The 26,878-nt window shown below is 38.1% G+C and overlaps 1 protein-coding gene across 4 annotated transcripts in view; it reads left to right on the top strand.

The window, feature by feature from the left end:
• Positions 1 to 26,878, top strand: part of cdkal1 (CDK5 regulatory subunit associated protein 1-like 1) — a 395,716-nt gene that overhangs the window by 98,844 nt on the left and 269,994 nt on the right. For all 4 annotated transcript variants that reach the window (XM_051866817.1, XM_051866814.1, XM_051866815.1 and 1 more), the window contains exons 5-6: positions 10,302 to 10,398; positions 19,045 to 19,093. In XM_051866817.1, coding sequence (XP_051722777.1) covers positions 10,302 to 10,398; positions 19,045 to 19,093 — 146 coding nt within the window. The remainder of the gene's footprint in view (positions 1 to 10,301; positions 10,399 to 19,044; positions 19,094 to 26,878) is intronic.

Raw genomic sequence — 26,878 nt, 5'->3', positions numbered from 1 at the left:
GAAAAATCTCTTGGCTTCCATATCCCGAGCGAAACGCGTTGATGGGCGTGCTCTTTCTCTTGCTCTGGGTGATGTGTGTGCGCACGCTTATCAGGGAGAAGTGCCTATACAGAAGTGCCTTTTGACGTCATAGAGGCCATACTCGAAAAAAACTCTCCGAAACCTGGTCCGAAACCGGAAGTAGTGTATTTGGCACAGAAATACTCCATCATATGTCCAACTAGTGTTTTGAAACTTTGGCCATGTTTAGCATGAGAATGTAACTCTTTAACAGTGTAAATAATTCAGAATGCATGAAATAGCATTACACCCCCCCTTTAATGGATGGTACACGTCTCCTCTTCCAAAAACGAAAAGACATGGGAGCCGGCTGTTTGTGTGAACATACACAAAATGTATACAAGCACTTTAAGTAGCTATTTAACTCTGGCTGTAAATTCTCTTCAACTGCATTGTAACAGTCATCAAACAATGACAATGTTATATAGGCCACAAACGCCTTAATAAGCAAATGTTACTCAACTCTTTTTACAAGCAACATTGAGCGCATTGTAATTACAATCTCTGATGATATCAAGCGTTCTGTCACATCGCAGTCTCTCGCGCAGCATCCGCCAGCAGCCATGGGTGCACCGATGCGGTTATTTTTATCGATTTAAAATACAAGTACATCAATCAAGCACATCAAATTCACATGTCTTTTGACACTGTAGGTTTTGCATATGCCAAGTACTTTACTACAGAGCAAACAAAGGCTGCCCATCTCGCTCATTGACAGCAAACTGATTCTTCCGTTCTTAAATTCTTCTTACCTTTACTGCTGATGCTACGACTTAGCAGGAAATTGCCTACATGCGTCACTCGCCCGTGCATGTCTTGTCATATCCGTAAATAAAGAAATGTTGCTCCGGCTACTTTGACACGTGTACAGTGTGAGTGTTTAACGAGCAGTAGAATAATCTCTCTCTTTTTTTAGATATGAGAAAGAACCATATTCATCCCAACAGTCACACAGAGCCGAAGCAAAACCAAAACAATGTTCTTCTGCAAAATGCATGCAGTTTTGTTTTTTAACTGCTAGAGGGCCAAAAGTTACATAGTGTAACTTTATAATGTTTGTGATACTACCCTTTGACGTAAGACAGAGATGGCAATTACACACACAACAATCATGCTGCTGTCGAACAGTTTCTGTTTGGGAAAACCTGGTTAAGGTTCCCATCTGTTTATAACTGCTAATGCTGCAAGACTTTCAGTTTGTGCTTGTTTAAAGTGAAAGTGTCAAAGTTTTTCCTAAATCTCAGTAGCAGTTTTTTCTTGCAGCATGTATGGCTGTTTTTGTCATTAGTGTGTTTCAGTACATAACACAATCCTTCAGAAGAGAACTGAGTCATCCGACCATCTCACGCTTGTGTGTTTTTACAGCTTGATCTGTGACTCATTGGTATGGATGTGTGAACCTGTCTGTCCAGCAGCATCTGGTCCTGTACGGAACAAATAGTCCCAAACACGCTTCAGTTTCTTAGTCAAGGACACATAGCGCTTGCTGTTCTGAACAGCACTTTTTTGCACAGTTGCTTGAGGACTGGTGCATCACCTGAATATTTCATGTCTGTTCTTGTTTTTATCTGAGAGAAATTTGAAAGACCTGTTTTTCAGCCCTTGTCAGTCTTGCATAATTCATTTGCGTTACAGACTGGTACAGTACATGGACCTGCTGCCATCTAAGGAACAGCGTCTCTTTTTAGACAGCTGCTGTTCAGTCATTAAATTCACTTTTTTTCTTTGTCTTTCTCTCTTGCTACTGAAGTCAAGTCAGATGCCATCAGTGTTATGAGCTCCAGTTCTGTGTCTTACATTGTTGTTTATTTTATTTATTGTTTTGCATTTTTCTATAGAACACTTCTAGTACTTGCATCTGCATTCCAAAAGTTATGACATAACTGTCCAACAGCACTGGGACTTTACACTTTAGTACTGGGAATACTGTTTTTTTTTTTTTTTTAAGTTTTAGTTTCTAAATATGAACATTTTGCTTATGTGTAAATTGCATGCTTACGGCCCAGTCTCAGCCCTGCTGATATTCAACACTTCGACATGCTTTCTTGTGTGATCAAGTCATTCACAAATTCAAACACTTTTAACATAAGTGGAGATGTCAAAACAGCTTTATTTTGTCCATGTGGACATCACTGACACCTTCCTGTCTAGCTGAACTAGCAGTGTCTGCTGAGTGCATGAGATTCCCAACAACCTTGGCCTCAATGCCAATCAGCTTTCAGCGTCTGAGCTGTTGTCGTGACACTGGAGGGGACAGGCCTGTCACAGCAGCGGTCTGGGCCATTTTTGCCATATCGGAGCTGTAGATCTACTCTGAGCGTAAGCATACTCCAGTGACCTGTGCTCCAGCGGATGTCCAGAGATATCCGGTGGAGATTTCCTGAAACCCTTTCAGTTCTGCAGGGCTCCATCATTTGGCACATCACTACAGATGACGTGCACGCTCACACACAACCTGAGGACACTGCTTTATATGCGGGTTAATCACAGTAGCTATGGCAGTTCTGTCATGATGTATGTGCTCACATCTGACCTGTGCAGGTATGGTATCAGAAATCACTCATCCAGTTTGTTTTCATGAATAAGGCCGAAGTCCAATGCTGGGGCTTAGAGTCTTCTTCAGTAATATTTCCATACATTCTGGAGAAATGTCATGGACTCGAACACAGCCATACGAGCGTGAGTTTGTTTTGTGCAGCTTCCAGATTGAACCCGATAAACAATGGGACTGTTGCTAAGAACTAGGTTTGTCACGATACCACAAACATATTTTATGATACTATACCAGCTTAAGTGTCACAATACTGTACAGTAGGGCTGGGCAAATTTTTTCAATTAATTCAAATTTAATATTTTGCCTCAATCTTATCATTTTTAAATAGAGAAATCGCTATTTCGAATACATTTTTAGCTGACGTTACAATTAGACATGTTAAGAATACAGCAATAATAACTGTTAAGAGAAGAAAATGATCCGACCACATGATGGCATGCCTGATTAACCACTCTAGTGTGACGCTCTATGAAAGTAGAACACATCACTAGTCTAAGCGGCTGTTCACTCAGAAATGCATTATTGCATTGAAAAAAATAAGTGCAGTGGAATTAAGGGCAGTGGGATGGGGGGAAAAAAGCTAAATTATTAAACGAGAGTTGAACTTTTTTTTAATTTTTTTTTTTTTAACTTGAGCGCTGTGTTTTTACAATCCCGTTTTATGGGTGAGACGCTGCAAAAGACGCGAGACATGAGTGCAACCACCAAACATAAAAACAATAGCAAAAATAGCGCAATGGAATGCAAAAACCTGTAAAGAACTACTACTGTATGTTTGATATTTCATGTTTGCATGATGGTGACTAGTGATCGACCGATATTGATTTTTTTTTTTTTTAGTACCGATAATTTTTGTTTATGTGCCCGATAACCGATATGCAGAACCGATATTTATTTACTGTTATACTTCTGTTTTTGACACGATTACAACACCACTGAACTGAGCAAACCATTTTATTTATAATAATCACTCCCTCCTTGCATAGAAAACAAAACAAATCTTATGTATACACCAATACATTTTGTTAATTTTAATCTTCATATTACAAAAATAATTTTATTTATAAAAAGCATCAGCAGCAACACTAATGTTAACAAGCAAAAAGAATGATGTTTTCATAGAATTTTTATTGCAAAATTGCACTTTCATTTTACAACATTCACATCTTACCCAACTCTGATACCAAATTAAAATAAAAGGACATGAAAAGGTTCAACTACAGTTAAAATGGTGAGTAAATAAAATTAGATTATATATACATAAAAAAAGAAGAAAAAAGGAATAAATAATAAATTAAAATAATACAAATAATAATAATAATACAAAACTACTTCTCAAAGTAGTAAAAGAAAAAAAAAAAAATTATACCTCCCCTCAATCTACCAGGGTACGTATATCATTAAAGTAGGTAATAAATTGTTGCCATTTTTCAAAAAAGGATTCCCCCCTGCCTTTAATATTATACTTGACTTTTTTCAAGTTTAAAAAAAAAAAGATTAAATCTTTAAGCCACACTGATATAGGAGGCTGTGGAGAGGTCCAAGATAACAATATTCTGCGCCGAGCAAGCAATGATGCAAATGCTACAACACTACCTTGCTGAATGTCTAATGTTTTCAAATGGAGAAAATAAATTAAAGACAGGAGTCATATCAACTTTGCAGAAATGTAATACTTCATTTTAAACTACAGTTTTACTAGATTTATAAGCTGTTTAATAGGCTAAAGAGTGAAGAATAATTTGCTGGATAATGTTAAATAACTGAACAATATTTTCTGGAATATTGGAATAACATAAAACATATTTTATTGCATTTCTCAGCTGGTATGTTATATCAGAATTATTAATGTTTTTGTCGTTCTTGATTATGAAATCTGCTGACAAAGCGCTGTTGATCTATGCAATTACACAGAACTATACTCAAACTGCGATTGCTCGCCGAGATAATAAATAATTAATTTCCATAGAGATGTTTACTTGGATGTTTATTACCAAATTAATGGTTATATAGTAAATGTTTATATAATTACGGTGTTTTAAACAAGTGAATCTTGTGAAACATGCGGTGGCCGCGGAGCATTTCCTGAGCATCAACCCGCTGAGTGAACAGCAAAATGCAGACGACTTCATGCGACTAATGATAAGCATAGACAACAGAGAGAGAATTAAATTCAGCACTTTTATTTCCAACGTGTGCTCATTCACGGCTGTATTATTTAATTCATGCAAAGTTACATCTTTATTTGGACAGGACTTGACGGATTATCTTATGTGACTCCGTGAGCTTATCTCTATTTCTTAGAGACAAGCTGCATAAACTAGCTACATTTCAGGCATTTATGTAACACATCTAATTTGTGCATTAATGGCTATGTTAAATAAAGTTCACTAATTATAGCAAAGCAGGTAAGTATACTTTACCTGTGCACGCCGTTGTCTCGTCTCCCCTCAGATGCGCTGTAATGGCGATCCTGCACGCAATTCTCAAAACACCCACAAGATGGTGCCGTTTATCGGTAAATCTGATATTACAAAACTGATATACGATTATGGTAAAATGCTTAAATATTGGGGAAAATATCGGTAAATCGATATATCGGTCGATCTCCAAAGGTGACAGGCTGAAAGGTTCTCTTATTTTTTGTTTTTACAAAGCATTTGCTGTTAATAATAGCCTATTACTGGTGTTATTTATTGCTATTACCTTTTGGTTAAAAAATAATTATCATTTTTATTAATTTATATTATTTCTAAGTATATAGGATATGTTTAAGATAAGTTTGTACAACATTTGCCTTCATATTTTCTGCAAATTTTCTGCAACGATATTTAACAAATAAGTCATTTGTTTTACATTTACACCATGTTGATCACTTCAGCTGTGGTGCACTTGGAATAGAAGAGAATGTCATTTGAATCATATTGTAGTTAAGTTTAAGTTGATTAGTTAAACATAAAAAAAAAAAAAAAATATCAAAATCATTCTGAAAAATCAAGATTTTTTTTTTGCCATATCACCCAGCCCTACCGTACAGTGTTAATTCATAATTCAAATCAAGAAAATGAACCAAATTTTCATAAATAAATATAAATGAAAACGGACCAAATTTTCTTTATTAATTCCAAAATACTTTATTAATAAGTTGGAAAATGTTGGAAAAAATGAAATAATATATCTGCTTTTAAAATGGAAACTTAAACCACCAGTAGGTGGTGGCATTCAACTGATTCATTCATTCAACTGATTCATTCAAAACGGCTGATTCATTCAGGAACAAAACAAGTGACTGTTTTTATGAATGGCTCATTGAATTGACATGTCCAAATCGTTCAAAAACATAGATTTCAGAAAGAAACACCACTGTGTGTTGCTCAACAGTTCTGCTTTAAAACTATTTTCATTGGTGAAATAGAGTTAAAACAATGTCTAAAATGTAATTTTATATTAACATTTTGTTTGAGCTTTTATATAAAAATCAATCACATTTGCTATTGTGCTAATTTTCAGAAAAACAGCACTCTTGCTCAGTTTAAAAATAACTCATAATGGAGCGTTTTTTGCCCCCATAAAATTTCCGACTGTGATTAGACTTGAATGGAATTGCATTTGTCATTGCAAAGATGGTTCTAGAAACTAAACATTAGATTTTTTCAAATGAGCAAAGGACAAACTGTGTGAATACATTCTTATATAAAGATATAATGTTGAATAGTCATGTTTGAGCTGCTAATTTTTTAAGTGTTCAAATTAACATTTAAAATAAACATTTTAAACTGCCGCACATACATTACTTATGGTACTACCGTAATAATGATACTACAGTTTAAAAAAAATAGTGTTGTACTACCATTTACTACTCCCAATACTACTTTAGTAATGGTAAACCGTGCAATACTATGAACCATTACTTACAAATTAAATATCCTTTTACTCTGTTGTCTTCGGTTTACTTCTCAATTTATGGTTGATGAACAAACTACAAATATTAATAAAATGAAAGTATTTTTTTTAAAATTTAGTTAAAACCAGTTATGGGAGGTGCATGGGTTGGGTGGTTATGTTAATAATACGGTAATATAAACATAACACATTATACTAGTTCCTGGTTGTTGTGTGAAGTAAATGGTGCTCATTTGGAATATCTGGGAAAGAAAAACTGGAATAAAACTGGAATAAAACTGGAATATGCTCTGATAGCAGCTGCCATTCCTGCTGAACATCAACACCTCACAAAACACTAAGGAAGAGGAGGATTTTTGTTTTCATAAATGTGCTTGGTCAGTGGTTTCTTGTGAGACACCTCCACCTCTGACATCGATACAGATACTTTCTTCTGATCTTGACCTTTGGATTTCTGTTGCTTTTCTGAGCCTTTATCCCGAAACATTTATTTGTGGATCACTCCAGCTGAGCTTCCCGTCTCTCTACCGGCACTCCTCAGAGGTGCATCATCGCTGTCACTTCCCATGAGCTCACTTCTGGCTGCTCACTGTCTTTACACTTGCTATTTCCTCACTCTTTACAGTTTGACAAGTGTAACTTGCTGTAAGCTTCACTGTCTTGTGCTGTTGTCTGATATGGATGCGTTTTGGGTCGGCTGCTCTTGAGCTGTACTACCCTATTTCTGCGTAATGAGGATTCATCTGTAGTTTGTGTCTCCAGTAGATGAAAAGACACAATCCGTATTGCTACTTTGTGTAATATTCACCGATCAGGCATAACATTATGACCACTGACAGGTGAAGTGAATAACACTGATTATCTTTTCATCACAGGCACCTGTTAGTGGGTGGGATATATTAGGCAGCAAGTGAAGATTTTGTCCTCAAAGTTGATGTGGTAGAAGCAGGACAAATGGGCAAGCGTAAAGATTTGAGCGAGTTTGACAAGGGCCAAATTGTGGTGGCTAGACAACTTGGTCAAAGCATCTCCAAAATTGCAGCTCTTGTGGGGTGTTCCTGGTCTGCAGTGGTCAGTATCTATCAAAAGTGGTCCAAGGAAGGAACAGTGGTGAACCAGCAACAGGGTCATGGGCGGCCATGGCTCATTGATGCACGTGGGGAGCGAAGGTTGGCCCGTGTGGTCTGATCCAACAGACGAGCTCAAATTGCTCAAGAAGTTAATGCTGGTTCTGATAGAAAGGTGTGAGAATACACAGTGCATCGCAGTTTTTTGCGTATGGGGTTCATACCCGCAGACCAGTCAGGGTGCCCATGCGCCAACAGTGGGCACGTGAGCATCAGAACTGGACCACGGAGCAATGGAATAAGGTGGCCTGGTCTGATGAATCACGTTTTCTTTTACATCACGTGGATGGCCGGGTGCCTGTGCGTCCCTTACCTGGAGAACACATGGCACCAGGATGCACTATGGGAAGAAGGCAAGCCGGCGGAGGCAGTGTGATACTTTGGGCAATGTTCTGCTGGGAAACCTTGGGTCCTACCATCCATGTGTATGTTACTTTGACACCTACCATCTACCTAAGCATTGTTGCTGACCATGTACACCCTTTCATGGAAATGGTATTCCCTGATGACTATGGCCTCTTTCAGCAGGATAATGCACCCTGCCACAAAGCAAAGGAATGGTTTGAGGAGCACAACAACGAGTTTAAGGTGTTGACTTGGCCTACAAATTCCTCAGATCTCAATCCAATTGAGCATCAATGGGATGTGCTGAACATTGAGCATACATCAGTTCTACACTCGTTATTGTGGTGCTTTATAGGATTGAATGAGTGCACTCGATAACGTCCACTATGATTTCGGACACCACTACAAATGGCTGTCCCCTCAAATAGTGCCCTATTTAAAGATCCCCTGTGGTGAAAATCAAGTTTTTATGTCTATGTGGTGTTTTTAATATGCTTTAAGACACAACCATGTGCATATTCATAAGTCAACACCATTGCTGAGTATTTTATGTTTAAAACTGCAGGGAAAAAAAGATATCAGACTCACAGACTACCTTGTAACCAATCAAGACAACGTGCCAGGTTGCTTTAGCATATCATTAACCCTGAGCGCTCTGAAGAAGGAGAGTCTCGATGAAGCCAGGTTATCCCAGTATATTTTCTGTTGATATGAAAAAATTGTGTAGATTTAGCAATATAGCGAGTCTATGATGTATATTAAGATGTTATGATGAACTATATGCCTTTCTCCACTGATGTTCTGAGTTGTTCAAAGCATTTGTAAGGATACTGATTGTTAAAAGGCAGCTTTCTGACTCGGAGATGAAGAGCGGAAACATGGTTTGTGTAACATTAGCAACACATTATTAGCTGTTTGGTAATGTAGTCAAGCAAAAGGCTAATCATATTAATTACTGTGTCCGTCAGAACCGTCGCAAAGGCTGTGCCAAGTGTGTGAGCGCATGAGGCCACAAGCCAAAGTAAAGTGACAGCTGACTTGAAGTAAAGCCAATAAAGTTCATGTTTTTGTCCTTCGAAATATTTTAATACTATAAAACATAGCTAAAACAATATTGCTCTGAGCATGTGACCGGGATTCATGTGCATATGTCAGTCAGTGCGGCATCGCACGTCAAGTTCTGAGAGAGCTATTCATTCCATTTTAAATTGTGATTTTTGGCAGGAATGGGTCAAACCATAGATCTTACCTGATAAGTTCAAGTAAATATGCTGTAAACATCCACACTCATTCGAGGATGTGCATTTATTGCATGTACGGAGAAGGCACGGGTGCCTGCAGGATTTCATCTGACGGTATGCACAAATGGTTTTTTATTTAACACTATAAAGTTAAATAAGCATATATAGCCTAACTATTGCGCACCTTTTGGACTATCACTGAGAGCAGCGGTACCGCAGAACGAATGTAGCTCTATCTCTAGACGTTTTAAACGTTTTTAAATCTGCAAACTCCAAAAAGCACGTTCACAGAGGAAAACGGCTGAAAAACAGCGCTGCTTGTTCTCTCGATACTGTCTGTTTTACTGAGAACTCGCTTCAGGTGATTCAGTGAGAGAGCAGTCCAAACAAATGCGAGTGGATTCAGACTGTTTTGAAAAAGACATTTTACCAATCCATAATTTATAACAATTTAAGTGTCAAAAATATGTGAGCAGTTCAGTTACACAGCTGTTAAAAAACTTGCTTCGCTTCGTATATTGAGTTTTTTTTTTTTTTTTTTTTTTCTTTTCTTTCCCCACAACACAAACAACAAATTGCTTGTCACAGCAACAGTAGACAGTAGAGCTGGCGTGAGTGAGTGGGGGCTGGGCTAATTTGCATATTCATTGATCTGTGTATATTAAATGAGGCAAGGGTGCAGTTACATTCAAGCTATTTTAAGGCATGAAGAAAAAAAAAATTCACTGGGAAAAAAAGGTTTAAATATGTAATTTTGGTGATCAAAGATGAGTTTTAAGGAATAAAATAATTGACTACAGGGGGACTTTAAGGGTATAGGGGGCAATTTTGGACACAGCCCTGGAGAAAGATGCCCAGGGTCCCTGATCACCTGCATGACCATGCCATAGTCTTGCTGCAGGGAGTCATGAGGACTGCAGATGTGAACAGAGCAATAAACTGCGATGTCCATAATGTAAGATGCTTAAGACAGTGCTACAGGAGGCCCTTGCTACAGGAGGACTGCTGATCATCCTTCCCAAACTATGCCAAAACTAATGTTGATTGTGATGTTTTTGTGTTTTATTTCAGGAAAGCTCAGGAGCAGAATAAGAAGGTTGTTTTAGCGGGATGTGTGCCGCAGGCCCAGCCCAGGATGGACTACCTAAAAGACCTGAGCATCATTGGGGTAAACGCACGTGCTAGAGATCCTTTCACCATTTTATCTGAGATCATTTTATCTGAGATCCTTTCATCATTTTATCTGATGTGCTCAAATGTGTTGAAGTTCAATTCATCAAGCCAATAATCATTTCTTTCTGTCCACCTATGCTGTGTGTTGAAGTGGTGAATTAGTAGTGCAGTGCAGGAAGTGACCATGTTTTCTACTCAAGTTTTCAGCCCATATTTGTATTAGTTAAAGCTGTAATCAGTCAACGCATGTGGGCGATGATTGTTTGCTCTCGACTGCACCCTTCTTACCGTTGGAAAAATCACCTTATGCAAATGGGCAGCCGTTTTGCATATTATGCCTGGGCTGTTTAGTTTCTCAGGATGTGAGCAGGATGTATGTGTGGAGAACTAATCAGTGCGTTATATTTTCTAGAGAATAGAGCTCTCGAGCTTTTGGCCGTTAACTCACCCAGCTGTTAGCGCTAAGCCACTGGCTTACAGAAGCAGGCATGTTTATTGAATTTAATTACATTATTTATGGTCTGCTGTTTGACATAGCATGTGGGATTACCAGATTCATGTTTATGAAGGAGACGATTCATAATAAATGGCCTGAGCCTAACTGGTCATGTTTTAATAAAACATGGATAAGCAAATAAACACACCTTGATTTTCTTTATGGTATGAAGACAGAGGTGAGAAATGTGGGAACTGCATTTCAAATGTACGTGCATCTGGAGAGATGCATTTCGTCCTGATGAGAGATTTTTTCTTTGTTGAATTATAACTGTGACTCAGGGAGGTTTGGCCTAATGGTGCAGCAGTCAGTGGACGATGAACTTTCGGTCTGCTGCCGCTCTCCTCTGCTGTTAAACATGAGCTCTCGGTAATGCATATGTTAAACTGAGCTGGTTGCACTGTTTACCAGCCACAGCTGGGATGATGAGGCTCAGATTGCTGTCCCACAGAGATACTTTTCCAAACGACATCGACCCCATCTGATGCTTCACAGGATCTGTTTATATCTGAACAATATGCTGAATGGCTCCGGGAGCTTCAGTCAAACTTAAAGCAGGGAAAACTAGAGAAGACAACAAAGCAACCACCTACAAAGTCTTTGAGAACTCAGCGCTCCAGACTGCAACTAAAACGTTCGCATTTGGGACCAAAAATATTAATTTGCGAGTGATATTTTTGCTAAGGTCGCCATTGGCGGCAATATAAATTTACATGTTATGATTAAAAATTGCATAGCTTTTTACCTGCATGTTCTGTGAGCCCATCACATCTTTTGTTGTGTTGACGTAACAAAATGAGAAGACGTGCAGCAAAGTTACAGTGGAAAAAAAAATACGCACAGGAACAGCGAGGATCAGCTTTCCATGTCAGAAACGCATATAAAAATTAAAAATATCAGTGCAATACATACAGCAACATTTAGGATGCATTAGGAGGAGGCCAAACTATACTCATTTGCCAAGTGAAGTTGACATTATTATGGTCTGTGACACAATGGTTCAGATTCTGTGTAAAGAACAATTCTTTGTGACTGCATGCAAGTTGGCAAAGCAATCCAGTTCCTACTTTGAGTGAATCTTAGTTCCAAGGACATCCACAAGGCGGATGAAAATGCTGATGCTGTGAAAGGAGGGCAGACGTGACAACACGACAAAATAAAACATGTTTATTCTTTTGTAGCACTTAAAAAAAATAACTTGGTGCCTATTTTTTTTCCCTTAATTGATTTTTTTTTTTTTTTTTTTTTTCTGGAACCCTGTAACTGTTTCATTTGAGCACCATGTCAAATTGTACCTGCAGACACAATATCACAAGAACAAGAGTGTGTTATGGCCATATACTCATTTTACTAATTCGAAAACATCATGCAAGAACTAGTGATGATGGCTTAGGCCATTACTAAAAGAAGTTATTATAAATAACAAGGGGCAGCACTTGTTAAAAGCAGTTTATATTGTTTTTGATACGTTTTATTTGTTTGTTGCTTAATTTAACATTGAACAATATTTTTACAGTATGCATTTGTGTAAATTAACATTAGTGTTACAAATAAACAAGTTAAAAATGAACAATATTTATATATTAATATTATATATTTGTATATTAACATTAACCAAGATTAATAAATGCTTCAAAATTGTTAGTGGATGAGACCCACTTCATAGAAGTCGGGGAAAAATATGAATCTCCATTCTTTGTGATATATATTCATTTGGAGGAGCAGGAGAAACAAATACTTTGACAATTGAGTGTTGACATCAGAAGTGTGATGCTGCTCACCCTAAACTCTTAACATTGGTGTTAAAGAAATGTGCTGATCATGTTGCTGCTTACGAAAGTGGCATAATGCAATATCCACGCTTTGTAAAGTGAAGGTGAGGTATGTTGAGAACACTCCAGCAATCTAGATTCAAATTTATGCATTAGGCTGCCACGCTATACAGTAATAGGCTTTACCGGGTATACCTATATACTTATGTTTATGCTGGTTATGAGGGACGATACCTGCTGTTCCTGTGGTAATGAACAATTCCTGCTTGTGATAATGATTGAAATCAGCAACAGTGTGTGTACAGTGTTTTTATACATTGTTGTGTCCTTTGTTTCTGGTTGACTAGTCTAACCAATACTTTCAAGTGTGTAAATTAATAATTTTGTTTACATTTTTTTTAGGCTCAATTTTAGCAAAATAAAATCTAAAATTCAAAACAACGCCTTGCGTCAATCCAGAGCTAACCGATTTTGATAAAAGTGTTACCAAAAATAGATATAAGTGAAATAAGTGAAAACTCTCCTGCACTAGATTTTGTTTTATACTTTGCATTTAGAAAGAAACTACAGTGTTGTTACTAACCCTGACCCCAGTCGGCCAATAGGGGGCGCTACAGTGATCAAAAGTTCATAACTCATAGACTGTTTGTCATAGACTCAAGTGTCTTATATCATTGTAATCCTTGGCTCAAGACGAATCTCTTTATCTCCTCACTTTTGAATTTTGTCCAAAGCATACTTTTGCGACGTAGTCCTAGGTTTTTTGCCAGATCGGAACCAAACCAGTGCAGAAAGATTCTCTGGAGTCTGACTATCAAAAAAAAAAATGTGATTCACGGCTGCTAAGGGGCACCAAAACGTGCGGTGTGGGCGGAGCCACTTTTACTAAAATGGCTATAACTCAAGAACGAAATGAGATATTTGCACCAAACTTAGTACACATGTGTAGGGGCTCAATCTTTGGTCACAATAAAAAAATCGTGTCGATTGGACACTAGGTGGCACTATAACTTGGAAAAAACATGAAAACTGCTGTAACTATGCAACCGTTAGTCCGATTGACTTGAAATTTGGCATGCAGTGTCTTGGTCCAAGGGGGCATGATAGTCTATGAGGACATTGGCGTATCTCAAAAAAACATGGCCGCCATCGGCCAATGAAGTTTGAGCACCTATTAGACAAGGTTAGTGGAGGACGATCAGAACGAAACTCGGTGGGAATGTTCGACTCATGGGCCTAGAGGTCTGTAAGAATTTTGAAAGAAATCGGACACTAGTTGGCGCTAACAAGTTTTTACGCCTCAGTAATCACGTGGTGTTTAACAGATCCACACAATATGCATATCATTGGATAGATCTCCACATTCTGAACCAATGCTGTCAATCAAATCGTTCATTAATTATTCGCAAATATGTGAAAAACCTACTTTTGCGAACTAGTCCTAGGTTTTTCGCCCGATCGGAACCAAACCAGTGCAGGACAATTCTCTGGACTCTCGAGATCAATAATTATCAAAAAAAAAAAGTTGAACTTTACCCTTTGGGTCGTTTAAACAAAAAATTTAGAACTTCACAAAAATAAGTGAGCACATGCAGCATATGACTCCTTAAGAAGCATGCCAATTTTTATGGAGATCGGACCATAGGTGGCGCTATAACTGTTAAAAACCTTTAAAAAAACATATGTTTTTAATGGTTTTGGATGAAAATGTGTATAACTTTGGGTGCGGTCGACTTATTTTCACGGGAGTCACGTCCTTAGACTCCTTAATCCTTGCTGAGTCCAACGATACCAGACTTGAAAGGTTTTGGCTTATGGTTTGTGCAACGTTGTGATTTAGCGCTTAAAAAAACTTCTGCGAATATCTTTGAAACCGTTAGTCCGATCGAGATGAAACCACCATAGGAAACACGGAACCTAAGTTGATTAACTAAACATTAATGCCCAAATGTCAACATTTTGATAGGAAGGGGCAAAAAAATCCAATCAAAGTCGCTCATGAGTAATTTTTTATGTTCTCATATATATGTGTCTATGACTTCAAAACAAAATGAGATATTTTCACCAAAATTGGCACACATATGTATGGACACACTCTGAGTACACCCAAAAAGTAGTGGAGATTGGGCAATAGTTGGTGCTATAACTGTCAAAAAACCTTTAAAAACCATATTTTTCATTAGTAAATTGCCTGAAACTGTCATTTGGTGCCACCAGATTGCAGTAGAAGGCCATTAATGTAGTTCAAGCTTTCAAGGTTTTGTCATTTAAAATCCCTTTTAAACTATACAGATCCTTATAACATTACTATGTTTTTGCAATTATATAACATTACAATTACATTGAGACCTGAAAATGTTGATTTTTAAAGGGGAAACCTGGAATAAGCATTTTCTAACCTATCATTGATTTCAAATATCCTATCCAATATCCATATCTGCAACAAAATGTGTGTGTAAGCACATTTAACTGATGGTGTCAACATGGAAAATGTACTTCAAACAAAACAGTAAAATGAAACCTGAAACTGATGTTATACTGAGATTTTCAGAAAACATTGTTACCCATCATGTATTTCAAACACTGAATCTACAAGAAAATGTCTTTGTTTGTGTTTGTGTGTGTGTTTGTGTTTGTGTGTGTGTGTTTGTAAGCATGCTTAGTGTGTATCAAGTATTATTGTTTAAGCCTTTTCTTTCTCTGTGTTTGTTTTAGCATATATCATAACTGTTCCTCTGTGATTTAAGTGGTGACATGCTTGCTAAACAAAGCTTAATATCTCTTTACGCATATGTGCTTAAAGGCCTTAAATGCTTGAACCCCGGTAAATGTTGCTTGCAGCTTTAATTTTTCTTTTTTTTTTCTTTCCCCCCTCTGACTGCCATTGTCAGTGTGCTGGAGCTGATGGCTTGTTGCAACACAAGACAGAAGCCTTCAGCACCAGCTGGGCTCCTCCTGCTGTGTTCAACACTGCAGTTTAAAGCAGATTCAGACAGGGCTGAGTAGAGTCTTTGTGAAAAGGCCATATTGATCAAGAGAGCAGTGATGGAGCACTCAGCCCGTCCTGTGCCCCATGCAGGAGAACAAATGGGAGGTTTAAGATTTGCAGAGGTGCTCTGCTAGCACAGTACCACACCTGTAACATTTCACCATCGTGGGCAACGATATGTGGACCCAATCTGCTTTGGTCAGGGGCATGGGATAGTAGAACTGAGACAAGAAAACTGCAGTCTTTAACATTACAATGCACCATCTGCCAACACCCCAGCAACAAAAGCAAAAATAGTATTTCTCTTTGCTGAGCGGATCAAAACTGCAGCCCAGATTTATCTGGAGGTCTGGAAGCATTTGAAGCAAGTTGCCTCAGCACATCTTTTTGTCTACACAACAGACATCCACATCCAAAGCGGTTCGTCCCTTGTTGCTTTCGAGTAGTTTGCTTTAAAATTAATAACTGTGGGGAATCACATCCGATTTTGAAGTTCTTCTGACCAGGGCTGGATTTAAAGCATGAGACAGCAGCCGAGGGAGTCAGTAATGCTTAACAGACCGACTTCCTGCCGCTCCCAAAACATCTCTGCCAGCACATGAAAGAATCCACTCAATAAAATTACCTTTCTTCTCCTTTTTTGACATGGTGCTTGAGAGCGTGTAGCGTTCAGAGACCGTCCCGCTGCGCTTGGGGCCTAAAGTGCATTCACCTAGCTGATCTCGGACACGTTGGTTCAGCAGGCGCTGCCCAAAGAGGGGCTAAAATTGCGCTCCCATTAGGGCAAAATTGATTTCAGTTTCAGTGTTTTTCATGCAACGTAACTGCAGCCAGTGGAGGCCCGGGGTCTGCGATCTATCTTTCAGCCCACAGTACAGTTGAATTAATGGTCCCGGTGGCTAGAGAAAAGCGTGCAGCGGCCTCAGGTTAACCGCAGGGTGCGGCGCACAATGGATACGAATGCCCTTTAATACTGTAGATCAGCTTCTATAATCTCACGGCCTCCACGCAGGAATGACCTCAACAGAGGAGGGAAAGATTACCTGTCTCCAGCCAACTCTCACCATTACGGTCCATCTTTGTTCTCACTCCATTTGGCACTTACTGGAGTGATAAACAACAGAAACAAAAAGACGAATAAACAGCTGGTGAGGAACATATAATTTTGCAGTGTTGGGGTTAAAATTCAAACTGAAAATGTGCAAAATGAGTTTCTGAAGAATTCTGCAGCTGTCAATTCTGTTCAGCTGAAAAGGATTTGATTGCTGGTCTCTTCCGGTCTCTCTGATATACTTGATCCTGATTGGTCAGTCATGTTATTCTTCACAGCAATATTCTTGTATAGTAACACGAAACTATAGCTGAGCGTCGTCTTAGTCAGCTGGTTTATGTAAAGTGAACGAGAGGTGTGTGAATGAATGCGTATAAATGTCATTTCTTGCTTTGACATTTTTGTTGTCTTGAAATGACATTTTACATAAAATGATTTCAACTGAAATCATGTCCATGCAGTTATATATGTTTATTTGCACCGGTCAACAGTTAATTTATCTGTGTAGTATACTGTAGAAAATCACCTTCCTTCATCCTCATGACAGACTCATCTTTTGTATAACGGTCAGACAGCTGCACACATCAATCTTTTGTCACATTTCCTTGCTTTATTTCCTGAAAAGGACCAATTACATGTCTAATATTTCTCCCTTTGTCAGAGAGCTTCTTAATTACCTCATAATCCCCCTAAAATGAGTTGAATATGGTTAAAAGCAGTGATTAATCTGCCGCTGTTTACCAATGTGACATTCTAATGTTAGAGATTAGAGGTTCATCATGCAGAGGAGCTTGATTTGAATCAGCTGTCAGTCAGAGATATCATGAGGATTGAACACTGACAGCAGCGATGGACAGATCTGATATGTGTTCACATCAACACTCTCCACAGGCACATTTTGCTTATAATGCTTATAAAATTGCTATTAAAAGCTCAAATGACATTATTAATGTAAAAGCTTAATTTCCAAATGAGCACTTGTGTGTTTTCCACCAACATAATATCTTCATATCTGCTCATATGCTATACAACAGTTACTGTCCTGGAATCTGAATGGTCATGCAGCGTTCCAAGAGTGCTCACACAACAGTCCTACAGCACTGGGACTTTCCACTGTTTGAATCACTCTGCTTGTCTGTTTGTGTTAGTGTTAGGCCTGTTCACACTAAGGATAACTACAACGATAATTTTGTTTTAAAAATTATTCTAAATTTAAAAGAGTAGCAGAGTCCATACCACAACTATAATGATAACTACACAGAGGAACAATATCATTGAAATCACCTTCAGAATTTTTTTTTCCAGCTGATGAACGATCAGAATCCATCCTGCTTTAAAGAGCTTGAGCACTTAAAGCGGCAGACAACAAAACTGCAGCACGTGCATATAATAAATAGAACCTTATCATGTGTTGGTGTGAACGCTAATATAGTTATCATTATAGTTATCGTTCTTGGTGTGAACGGGTTTGAGACGCATTCCAAATGAAACTGGACAAGTGTAAATGCATCTGGTTGTTAAAACCACATATATAAATTGTACTTCTCCCAAAATGGTAAAAAAATAAAATAAAAAAATAAACGTGTGAGAGCTTGTTATAGGCTATGTAACATGTTATAGCCAGATATGACAGCGCTACTGTGACACGCATTGCTGCAGATGAGTAGAAATTCACTTCAGTAAGCCAACACGCAAACTGCCGCAAATGAACCTGAAAATAAGTCACAAACGTTCAACACATAATCATCTTCATTAAAAGTAGTGACACTAAATTATCTTACCGGTGCTGATGCCACTCTCTCTCCTATTGTATTCTTTGATATTTAAATTGGCTCATGATAAATAAAATGCAGCTCATATCTGTTGCTTTCATTGATGAACTCTGTTACAGTAAATCTGCATTATAGCATGGGAATTGAAGATCTGATATGTATTCATTTATGCGGCCAAGTGTAAATGGAATCATTTTAACAAATCAGATAGCTATCCGATCAGTAAGAACACATGAAGTGACCAGGTGTAAACAGGCCCTTACACTGACTCTTTTTGCAGTTACCAATAGGTGCACCAGCTTTTTATTTTTTTATTTTTTTTATACCTGAGTGAGAGTGGAGTGTTTGAGTTGAACACAAACCATAAGCAGCTCCGGTGGAGTGACTAGATCAGAAACTTTCAGATGACACACAGCTTATCTGCATCTCTAAGTTTAATTGAATTTGAGGACCAGAACATACTGTTTGACCCCATTACCGATTTTTCTTCAGTGTGTGTGATTACATTGAATTTGTGCAGATGGCAATCTGATGTTCTCATGTCTCTGTTTCTCTCTGTAGGTTCAGCAGATTGATAGAGTGGTGGAGGTTGTGGACGAGGCTGTCAAAGGTCAGTCTCTCTCACACACACACACTCCCACCCTGTCTTTCTATGTGAATTCATCTGTCTCACTGCTATGTGTTTGCAGTAGGTCTCTTATTTCACCTGCATGCTCACGGTTCATGTCGACAGATTTGGTAGAACAGTGTTTCTCGTCTTATATGCATTTTATTTGACCTTTTGTTGATGAACTAGTGTTTTCAAAGCAGTTTTTCTTGGATTGTTGTTAACGAAAGGATATTTAAATGAGTAATACATTCAAACGTACAAATGGCTGATGTATGCTATCCTGCCGCTGCACAATGACTGAAATATTTCGAGACAATTCCTTAAAGTTACACAGCAATGGAAGGCATTTCAACGGTATAACCAACACATGAACATGGTTTGTGAACATCGTAAAATCATTGACGTGAACAGCAATGGCACTGTTGCAATGGCATTGTTGTAATATATGTGTAAATGTATGTGTAAAGTGCTTGACTGTAGGTCATCAGGTCTTCACGCAGTGAGTCGCAGTGACCTTTGCAGCTTCTCTGCATGCATACATACATGCATACATACATACATAGATGCCTCATTAGCAGCTCTTCTATGGGCCGTTATGTGCAAGCCATCTGCCATATTGGAACGGTCAATGCGGTCCATCAATAATCAATAGCAAGTTGACTGCATCTGCAACCGTAGTTATATGTATGTTTATATCTGCAATAGACTTCAGCAGATGACTTTGCTAAACTAACACAATACAAGACGACAACGTTAGCTAACATGACATTAAAATGTTTTAGTTTAAAAGCCTGTAATATTGAGTTCATACATATAAAAACAGAAACCCAACAATTTTTTTTTTTTTTGCCAACATTGTTGGAGGCTTGCTTAAAAACGGCTTTCGTTCAAATGAGCAGCGATGTTTCAAAGGATTCACAAGCATTCTGAACTCGCGCTGAACAAAAACGCTGCAGTTTTGAGCAGTGTTGACTTTTGAGGGATGGTCTAGCCTACGGAGGACTGCTCGTAGCCTTGCAACTGTGACATCTGCCATTGACGAGCGGCAGTAACGTTTGCACTGGATTTTTTGAAAGTTATATTCAACTATCTGGGGAAAAAAACAAACAAACAAACAAAAAAAAAAAAAAACAGGCTTCTCACCTTGTCTAAATATGTTCACCGTGGTCCATTTATGTACAGTTGTTTATGTATAGTTGTGGTCAGAATTATTGGCACCCTTGGTAAAAGAAGCCTGTAAAAATAAGTCTACGTTGTTAATCCTTTTTATATTTTATTCAAAAATCTAACCTTTTATTGAAGTAAAAGAATTGAAAATGTGGGGAAAATCTCTTTATGAAATAAATGTTTTTCTTCAAAATATGTTAGCCACAATTATTGGCACCCTTTTATTCAATATTTTTTTCAACCTCCTTTTGCCAAGATAAGAGCTCTGAGTCTTCACCTACTGGATAATGCCTGATGAGTTTGGAGAACACCTGAAAAGAGATCAGAGACCATTCCTCCATACAGAATCTCTCCAGATCCTTCAGATTCCCAGCTCCATTTTGTGGTTCTCGTCTTCAGTTCACCCCACTCATTTTCTATAGTGTTTAGGTCAGGGGACTGGGGTGGCCATGGCAGAAGCTTCCTTTTGTGCTCAGTGATACATTTTTGTGTTAATTTTGATGCATGTTTTGGAACATTGTCCTGATGGAAGACCCAACCAAGCCCCTTTATAAGATTTCTAACAGAGGCGGTCAGGTTTGGATTTTTATCTGTTGGTATTTGCTAGAATCCATAATGTCATGTATGTCCAGACAAGATGTCCAGGACCTCCAGCAGAAAAATAGGCCCACAATATTAAAGATCCAGCAGTATATTTAACCGTGGGCATGGGGTACTTTTTATCACTGTGTGCACCAAACCCATCTGGTGGGTTTGCTGCCAAAACACTGATTGTAACTTCTTAATTATTGCCCTGATGGTGAAAATGGGAATTTTCAATGCTTTGGCTATTTTCTTATAGCCACTTTCTGTTTTGCAAAGCTCAACAATCTTTTGCTGCACATAAGATTCACAAAACATCTTATGGTTAAAAGTAGCTACTATCTTACCGATTTAGGAGAAACTCCTAAAAAATAATGGCCATGTCAGTCCTGAATTTAGCACTCTAAGGGTGCATTCACAAAGCATTTTAGTGCTAAAACTAGCTCCTAAATCTGTGAACAGTTAGGAGTAATCATGAGGACTTCTAAGTCACTAAGACCAAATCACAAACAATCCTAAAATGGTTGTTGCCGGATTAGTCAAGAGGACTCCTAAGTCACTAAGACCAAATCAGAAACAATCCTAAAATGGTTGTTGCCGGCAATCTGCCTCAGCAATCCGCCCCAAAACACTGTACACCATTGAGGCAATAGGCAAGAGAATTGGGTGCTGAGCCTTTTCTTCGTAAATGCAATAAATATTTTGATTTAAAGATTTTAATCTGCAATGACATAACATAAAGGTTCATTTATGTACAGGCAAAATGCATTTAATGACAGAGAATAAAACATTGCAGTCAAGTTGAAAATAATATCCTATCGTTGGCGCCCATAGCCTTGTGGGCTCATAGCCAGCTCAGGAACCCCTCCCTCAGGTCAAAAAACTGACGCGGAGCAAGCGGAGAAGAGCGAGCGTTTTCAACTTCCAATGAAGAATGAAAAACGCTCTGTTTCAGGGGACACACGCCTTCAAACTGCAACAAAAGTTGTTGCCTATTTGCCGCCATCACTGCTGAAGCTTCTCTGACCACATACATGACAAGCTGCTGCTTCTTCGGCTTTTGCCTTGTCTGCATGCAAGTTGACGTGGACAATGACGCAGAAGTGTAAATGAAAACAGATGCATAGCTTACGGCACAGAGGCTCCGGTGTAGGTCCGACGCAGAAGTATTATTCAGCCTTTACAAATGGTTGAATAGAGTAAAAGAGTAAAGTAAGCATATTTGGCCTGCTGTCTGAGGAGCTTGAAATTTATCCCAATCCCAGAGTGCTCACCCATATCCTGGGAATAAGAACCAGCTGAGAGTGAGGAGTCGGGGTGAGGGAGGGGTGCAGAAAACTGTCGAGGGAACTAGGTGAGTCAGCCGTATATATGCCTCCTCTCGAGCTGATTAAATAGATCATTTGAATGTCCTCCTCCAAAACTTTGTTTATTTTAAAGTCTTTATTTGAATATGACATTTTTATTTTAAAATCTTTATTTGAATATGGCAACATTGATACCTCATTCAACAATATTTCTATGAATGAATCACTGACAGAGACCCCATCTCTATCAGCCAATCACTGTGGGCATAGTTAGTAAGCATGTTGACATCATTCATAGCAATGAGGTCAACCCCACCCTTTCTCTTAGCTTAAGACCTCTCTCTATTCCTCAGTAAAAGTTTGTCTCAGCAGCTTTGTGAATAGGTTTTAAGAGAACACTCATAGCTAAGAACTTTTACTGCTATTTAGGAGAACGCTTTGTGGTAAGATAAAATTATTTGTGAATATGGCCCCAGAACTATATTCTTTGGTTTTACTCCTTGTGATGGATGATTAAGGAAATTTGGCCTATGTGTTTCCTCATATTTATACTCCTGTGGAACAAGAAGTCATGGCTGGACAATTTCATGTTACTAGTCACCCTGGTGTGCTATAAAATGTAAATATGAATGGGAATATACTTCAGAGATATTTTACTCATAAGAATTTCTAGGGGTGCCAACAATTGTGGCCAATGTGTTTTTGAAAAAAATATATATATATATATTTTTTTGCATGAAATATCAAAAGGATAAACAATGCAGATTTATTTTTATAGCCATCTTTGATTACATTTACCAAGGGTGCCAATAATTCTGACCACAACGTTACATAATAATGATTATAAACTATATAAAATCACATATTGGTAAGATGTCAACATTTGAACCACTTTAAAGTTTTTTTTTTTTTTTTTTTTTTCCCGTCATTTTTACATTTGTATCATTAGATATTAGAGTAAATTGAAACCCAATACTTACATTTAAAAGTTTAATCTGGCAATTTCTCTCCTCTGCCATCACTGGCGCACAATGAATTCTGGGATAAGCTAGGCAGCGAAGGATCCCTCTGTTGTATCCTTCATTGCCCAGGAAACGAAGGATGCATTTTGAGGCCACGTTTGAAGGAGGCTTTTAATTGGGGACTGCCTTTGTCGCGCCGCTGTGACACAATCAGCCTTCGAACGTGGTCTTTGAAGGATGCAGCCTCTGAATTGGAATGCAGCTTTTGACACTCTTCACAGAGCACTTACACAAACACTCACTGGAATGTTTTACATGAGCGCATTCCGGTACTGCAGAACAGTTTAGTCATATTAAATGAGCAAATAATTCTTTGGTGGGTCAAAGATGAATTTTGGCAACCACCAAAATATTTTCAATGCATGGGACAAAACCCTGATAACATTTTAACCCTTGTGCATCAAGTTACTCTGATGTCCTTAGAGGACAAAAACGTCTGTCATAAATATTTGCTTTGGAGCACAGACTTAAAGTTCCCCTATTTTTGAAAATTACCTTTCATGTAGTGTGTAACATAGCTCTAAGTGAATGAAAACATCCTGCAAAGTTTTAAAATCTGAAAATACACCGTATATAAAGTTATTGTCTCTCAAAAGTAAGAGTCGACTCCGAGTCAATTAAACAAGTCGTTTGTAAAACGAATCCCAAGCCGTTTCGTTGTGACATTAAAACGAAACATTAGTATGTTGCCCGCCCACTTATTGCGTGTGCAGACACCAGGGAAATTTTTTTTTTTTTTTTTTTTTTTTTAACAATACCACAGCAGTACAATCTTTTGTTGTGTTCCCGTCATTTTACTGCCGACTGCTTCTCAAACCTCGGGGAGTTCAACCAGTCTTTGGTTCAACGCAGGATTCACAAAATGCTTGGTCTTAAAATATGGATCAATGCCCAGTTTATTTTGACCAGCTTGCTCCTCTGAATCTCAACCTGTAAGATTAATAATTAATAATTGATGTTTATATTTTCTAGCGATCATTTAAAATTCGTAGTTTTGTATGTTGTGTTGTGTAACGTACACCCTCTGTATGTCTCCTGCTAACCGGCTAACTCACGTTTATGTAATTCCGCTATTCAGATGTGGGTCCAATATTGTCTAAAAATATGTCCATTAATGCAGCTTGTCTGTCTTATTACTTGGAGTAATGATCAAGGGTAGAGCACGACTTTTGTTTACAGAATATGCATTATCAGCTATTCACGTTTGTGCTTGGCTAACATGGGAGTTTACAACATAGCTGTGGGCCCAGTTCGCATACATAACTTTAAAACGAGCTGTTTTTTTCCTCTGCGTTTTTATTATTACAGTAGTATGGAGCTCTATCTGTATTGTAATAGGATGTTAAGATGCAAGCACTGTCCACGGTAGTCTGCGCTAACTAGTTGAAGTATTCTCTCTGTAAACAGTAAACACCCATTGTAATGTCAAATAATGATATAGCCATTTTTCTTTGTTAATAGTTATGGCGAAAAAGTCTGTGTACACATCTGGCCTAAATGTTTATCTTATGTTTAGAGGTTTTCAGCTTTGCTTGGCATTCTGATATAGCACCTACATAAAGGCACTTTAAGTTTGGGCTCATTTTCAAGAAGATCCTTGGCAGATTACTTTAAAAAATAAATAAATAAATAAAATAAATGGAATAAAAAAGTTAAAAAAAAAAAAAAAATGTTAGTTTTAATTTTATGAAAATTATTTATGAACATCTTTTTTTAAATAAAATATATATGTAATAAAATATGTGAAACTAAAAACTGCTAGAAAATCAAAGCCATGAATCTAAACAAGTTGTATTCCAAATTTGAGGTTGATATCTGAAGAAAAAAAAAAAAAAGAGCTTTCAGTAAGACTTTGTTTTGGCACAGTACCAAACTTTTTGCAATAGATACAAACTAGGTGGACTAGGTAGTCGCCTGGGGCGCCGCTAGCTGGAGGGGACACCAATGAACGCATATACTGGCAGTGCATTTAAGCAGGGGTGTGTCTTAAGGGTGGCCACCCTGAAATGTCACCCTGAAGTCTGACAATGCCTATATGCCGTCGGATCAGAACAGTGTCAATTACTGCGCTCAACACCATTAGATCAAAGGGCTCTGTTAATGCTTTGGAAAGTTATCACTTTTTTTAGTTCGTTTTTTAACTAGTTAAAAGGGAAAAAATGGTACAGTAAAAAGTGCACAAAATCTGTATTTTGTTAGGGCAGAATTTATGGAAGCCGAGAAATCACACTCTGAAATGGGCAGATAGCCTTATATGGCTCAGTGTGTATTGTAGAGGCAAAATATAACTGCGCACTCATTTTGGCATTTTACTTTTTTATATTTTATTTTTTTATGTTATATTTTGCCTCTATAAAGCTTTCTTGTCTAACGTTTGCTTCAATGCATTGTTGAAAAGGTCAGTGTGTATTATTCCATGTAAAACTTTAATGGCCAGTTGAAAAATATTGGTATAGTAAAATGTGCTAATTCACAAGATCAATACATCCATAATTAAACCGCATCTAAATGTTGGATCAGTTTCTTCAATTCTAACAGCCCTTAATGTGAGCAGCACCATACACATAGAAGACTGTGGGTCCAATAGCCAAGACTATTTTGACTCAATTCAGTACCCACTGCATCTGCTTTCAAACGGTCCCGTGCTTATTTGTGTTCACACTCTGTAGTCTGAAGTTTGACCATCAAAGGTTTCTAATTACAATGCAATTTGCAGCATTGAGCACAGGGTTTGCATACTGCAGCTGAAGTGATTGATGATTCTGTCGTTAACGAAGTGCTCTTTGCTCGCTTTCTGTATATAATCTTCACAATTTGAATAAAAAGTTTTATTTTTCATGCTGCTAAGAGGACCAATGGCCACGTATACAATGCAGAGTTTCAGGAGAGACAACCGCATTTAAATGCAAAGTGAATCCGCTAAAATATCCATGATATTATATGACAGTAAAGGCTAATATTTGGCTAAATGTTCTTTTAATTTATGGAAACCTCTAAGTGTCTGTATAGCCTATGGTGTGATTTATGCACATTTGTTCAAAATAGCCTGTATGGGCAGATTGTTCACATGACGTAGGCAAAGGTTTTGTATTGTTTACATGACAGATGCATTATTACCATGAATTGTTACCATGTTGGGCTGCGTGTCTATAATGCATCAACTCCTAAGGTTGGTTTGATCCAGCAAGTGCACTTTACTCTCTCTCACACGCAGACACAAAGTTCTTTGTTCTTTGAATTATCGCAGCAGACCACTGCTCATCACTGCAGGTAAAACAAAGACTTTTAGATAACCTCATTAGCAGAAGTTTGAAAGTTCTTCTGGCTCTGTTCATCTGATCAGAATCATGGAGGTGAAACTCTCCTGCAGATCCTACTGTGAGCGTTAGGATGAGCTGACCGCTGGGCTGCCTGTCCACTTGATCAAACTACAGCAGCATGAAATGTTGAATGTTTTAGAGGAGGAACAGATCCACATTAGCAGCCTCTGTGCTCAAATTAGCTGCAGAGTGAAGCTTGGGATTGTGCATTCACTGCATGTGTCTACTTTTGGAGAAGCTGCGTGTTCTTGTCAGTGTGGAAGTTGTCATGTTAAGCTACTTTTATCGTACTTTGAATGTGTAGCTGGTTACACATTTAAAGTGTTGTTCAAATCCTAGTGCACTGCCTACAATTCACATCTGTCCTTCACTGTAAACTCAATCCCA

Source organism: Ctenopharyngodon idella, chromosome 16 (assembly GCF_019924925.1).
Source record: "Ctenopharyngodon idella isolate HZGC_01 chromosome 16, HZGC01, whole genome shotgun sequence".
In the NCBI taxonomy this organism is placed as follows: domain Eukaryota; kingdom Metazoa; phylum Chordata; class Actinopteri; order Cypriniformes; family Xenocyprididae; genus Ctenopharyngodon; species Ctenopharyngodon idella.
Note: the sequence above shows the minus strand (reverse complement) of the source record. Positions and strands in the feature narration are given on the sequence as shown.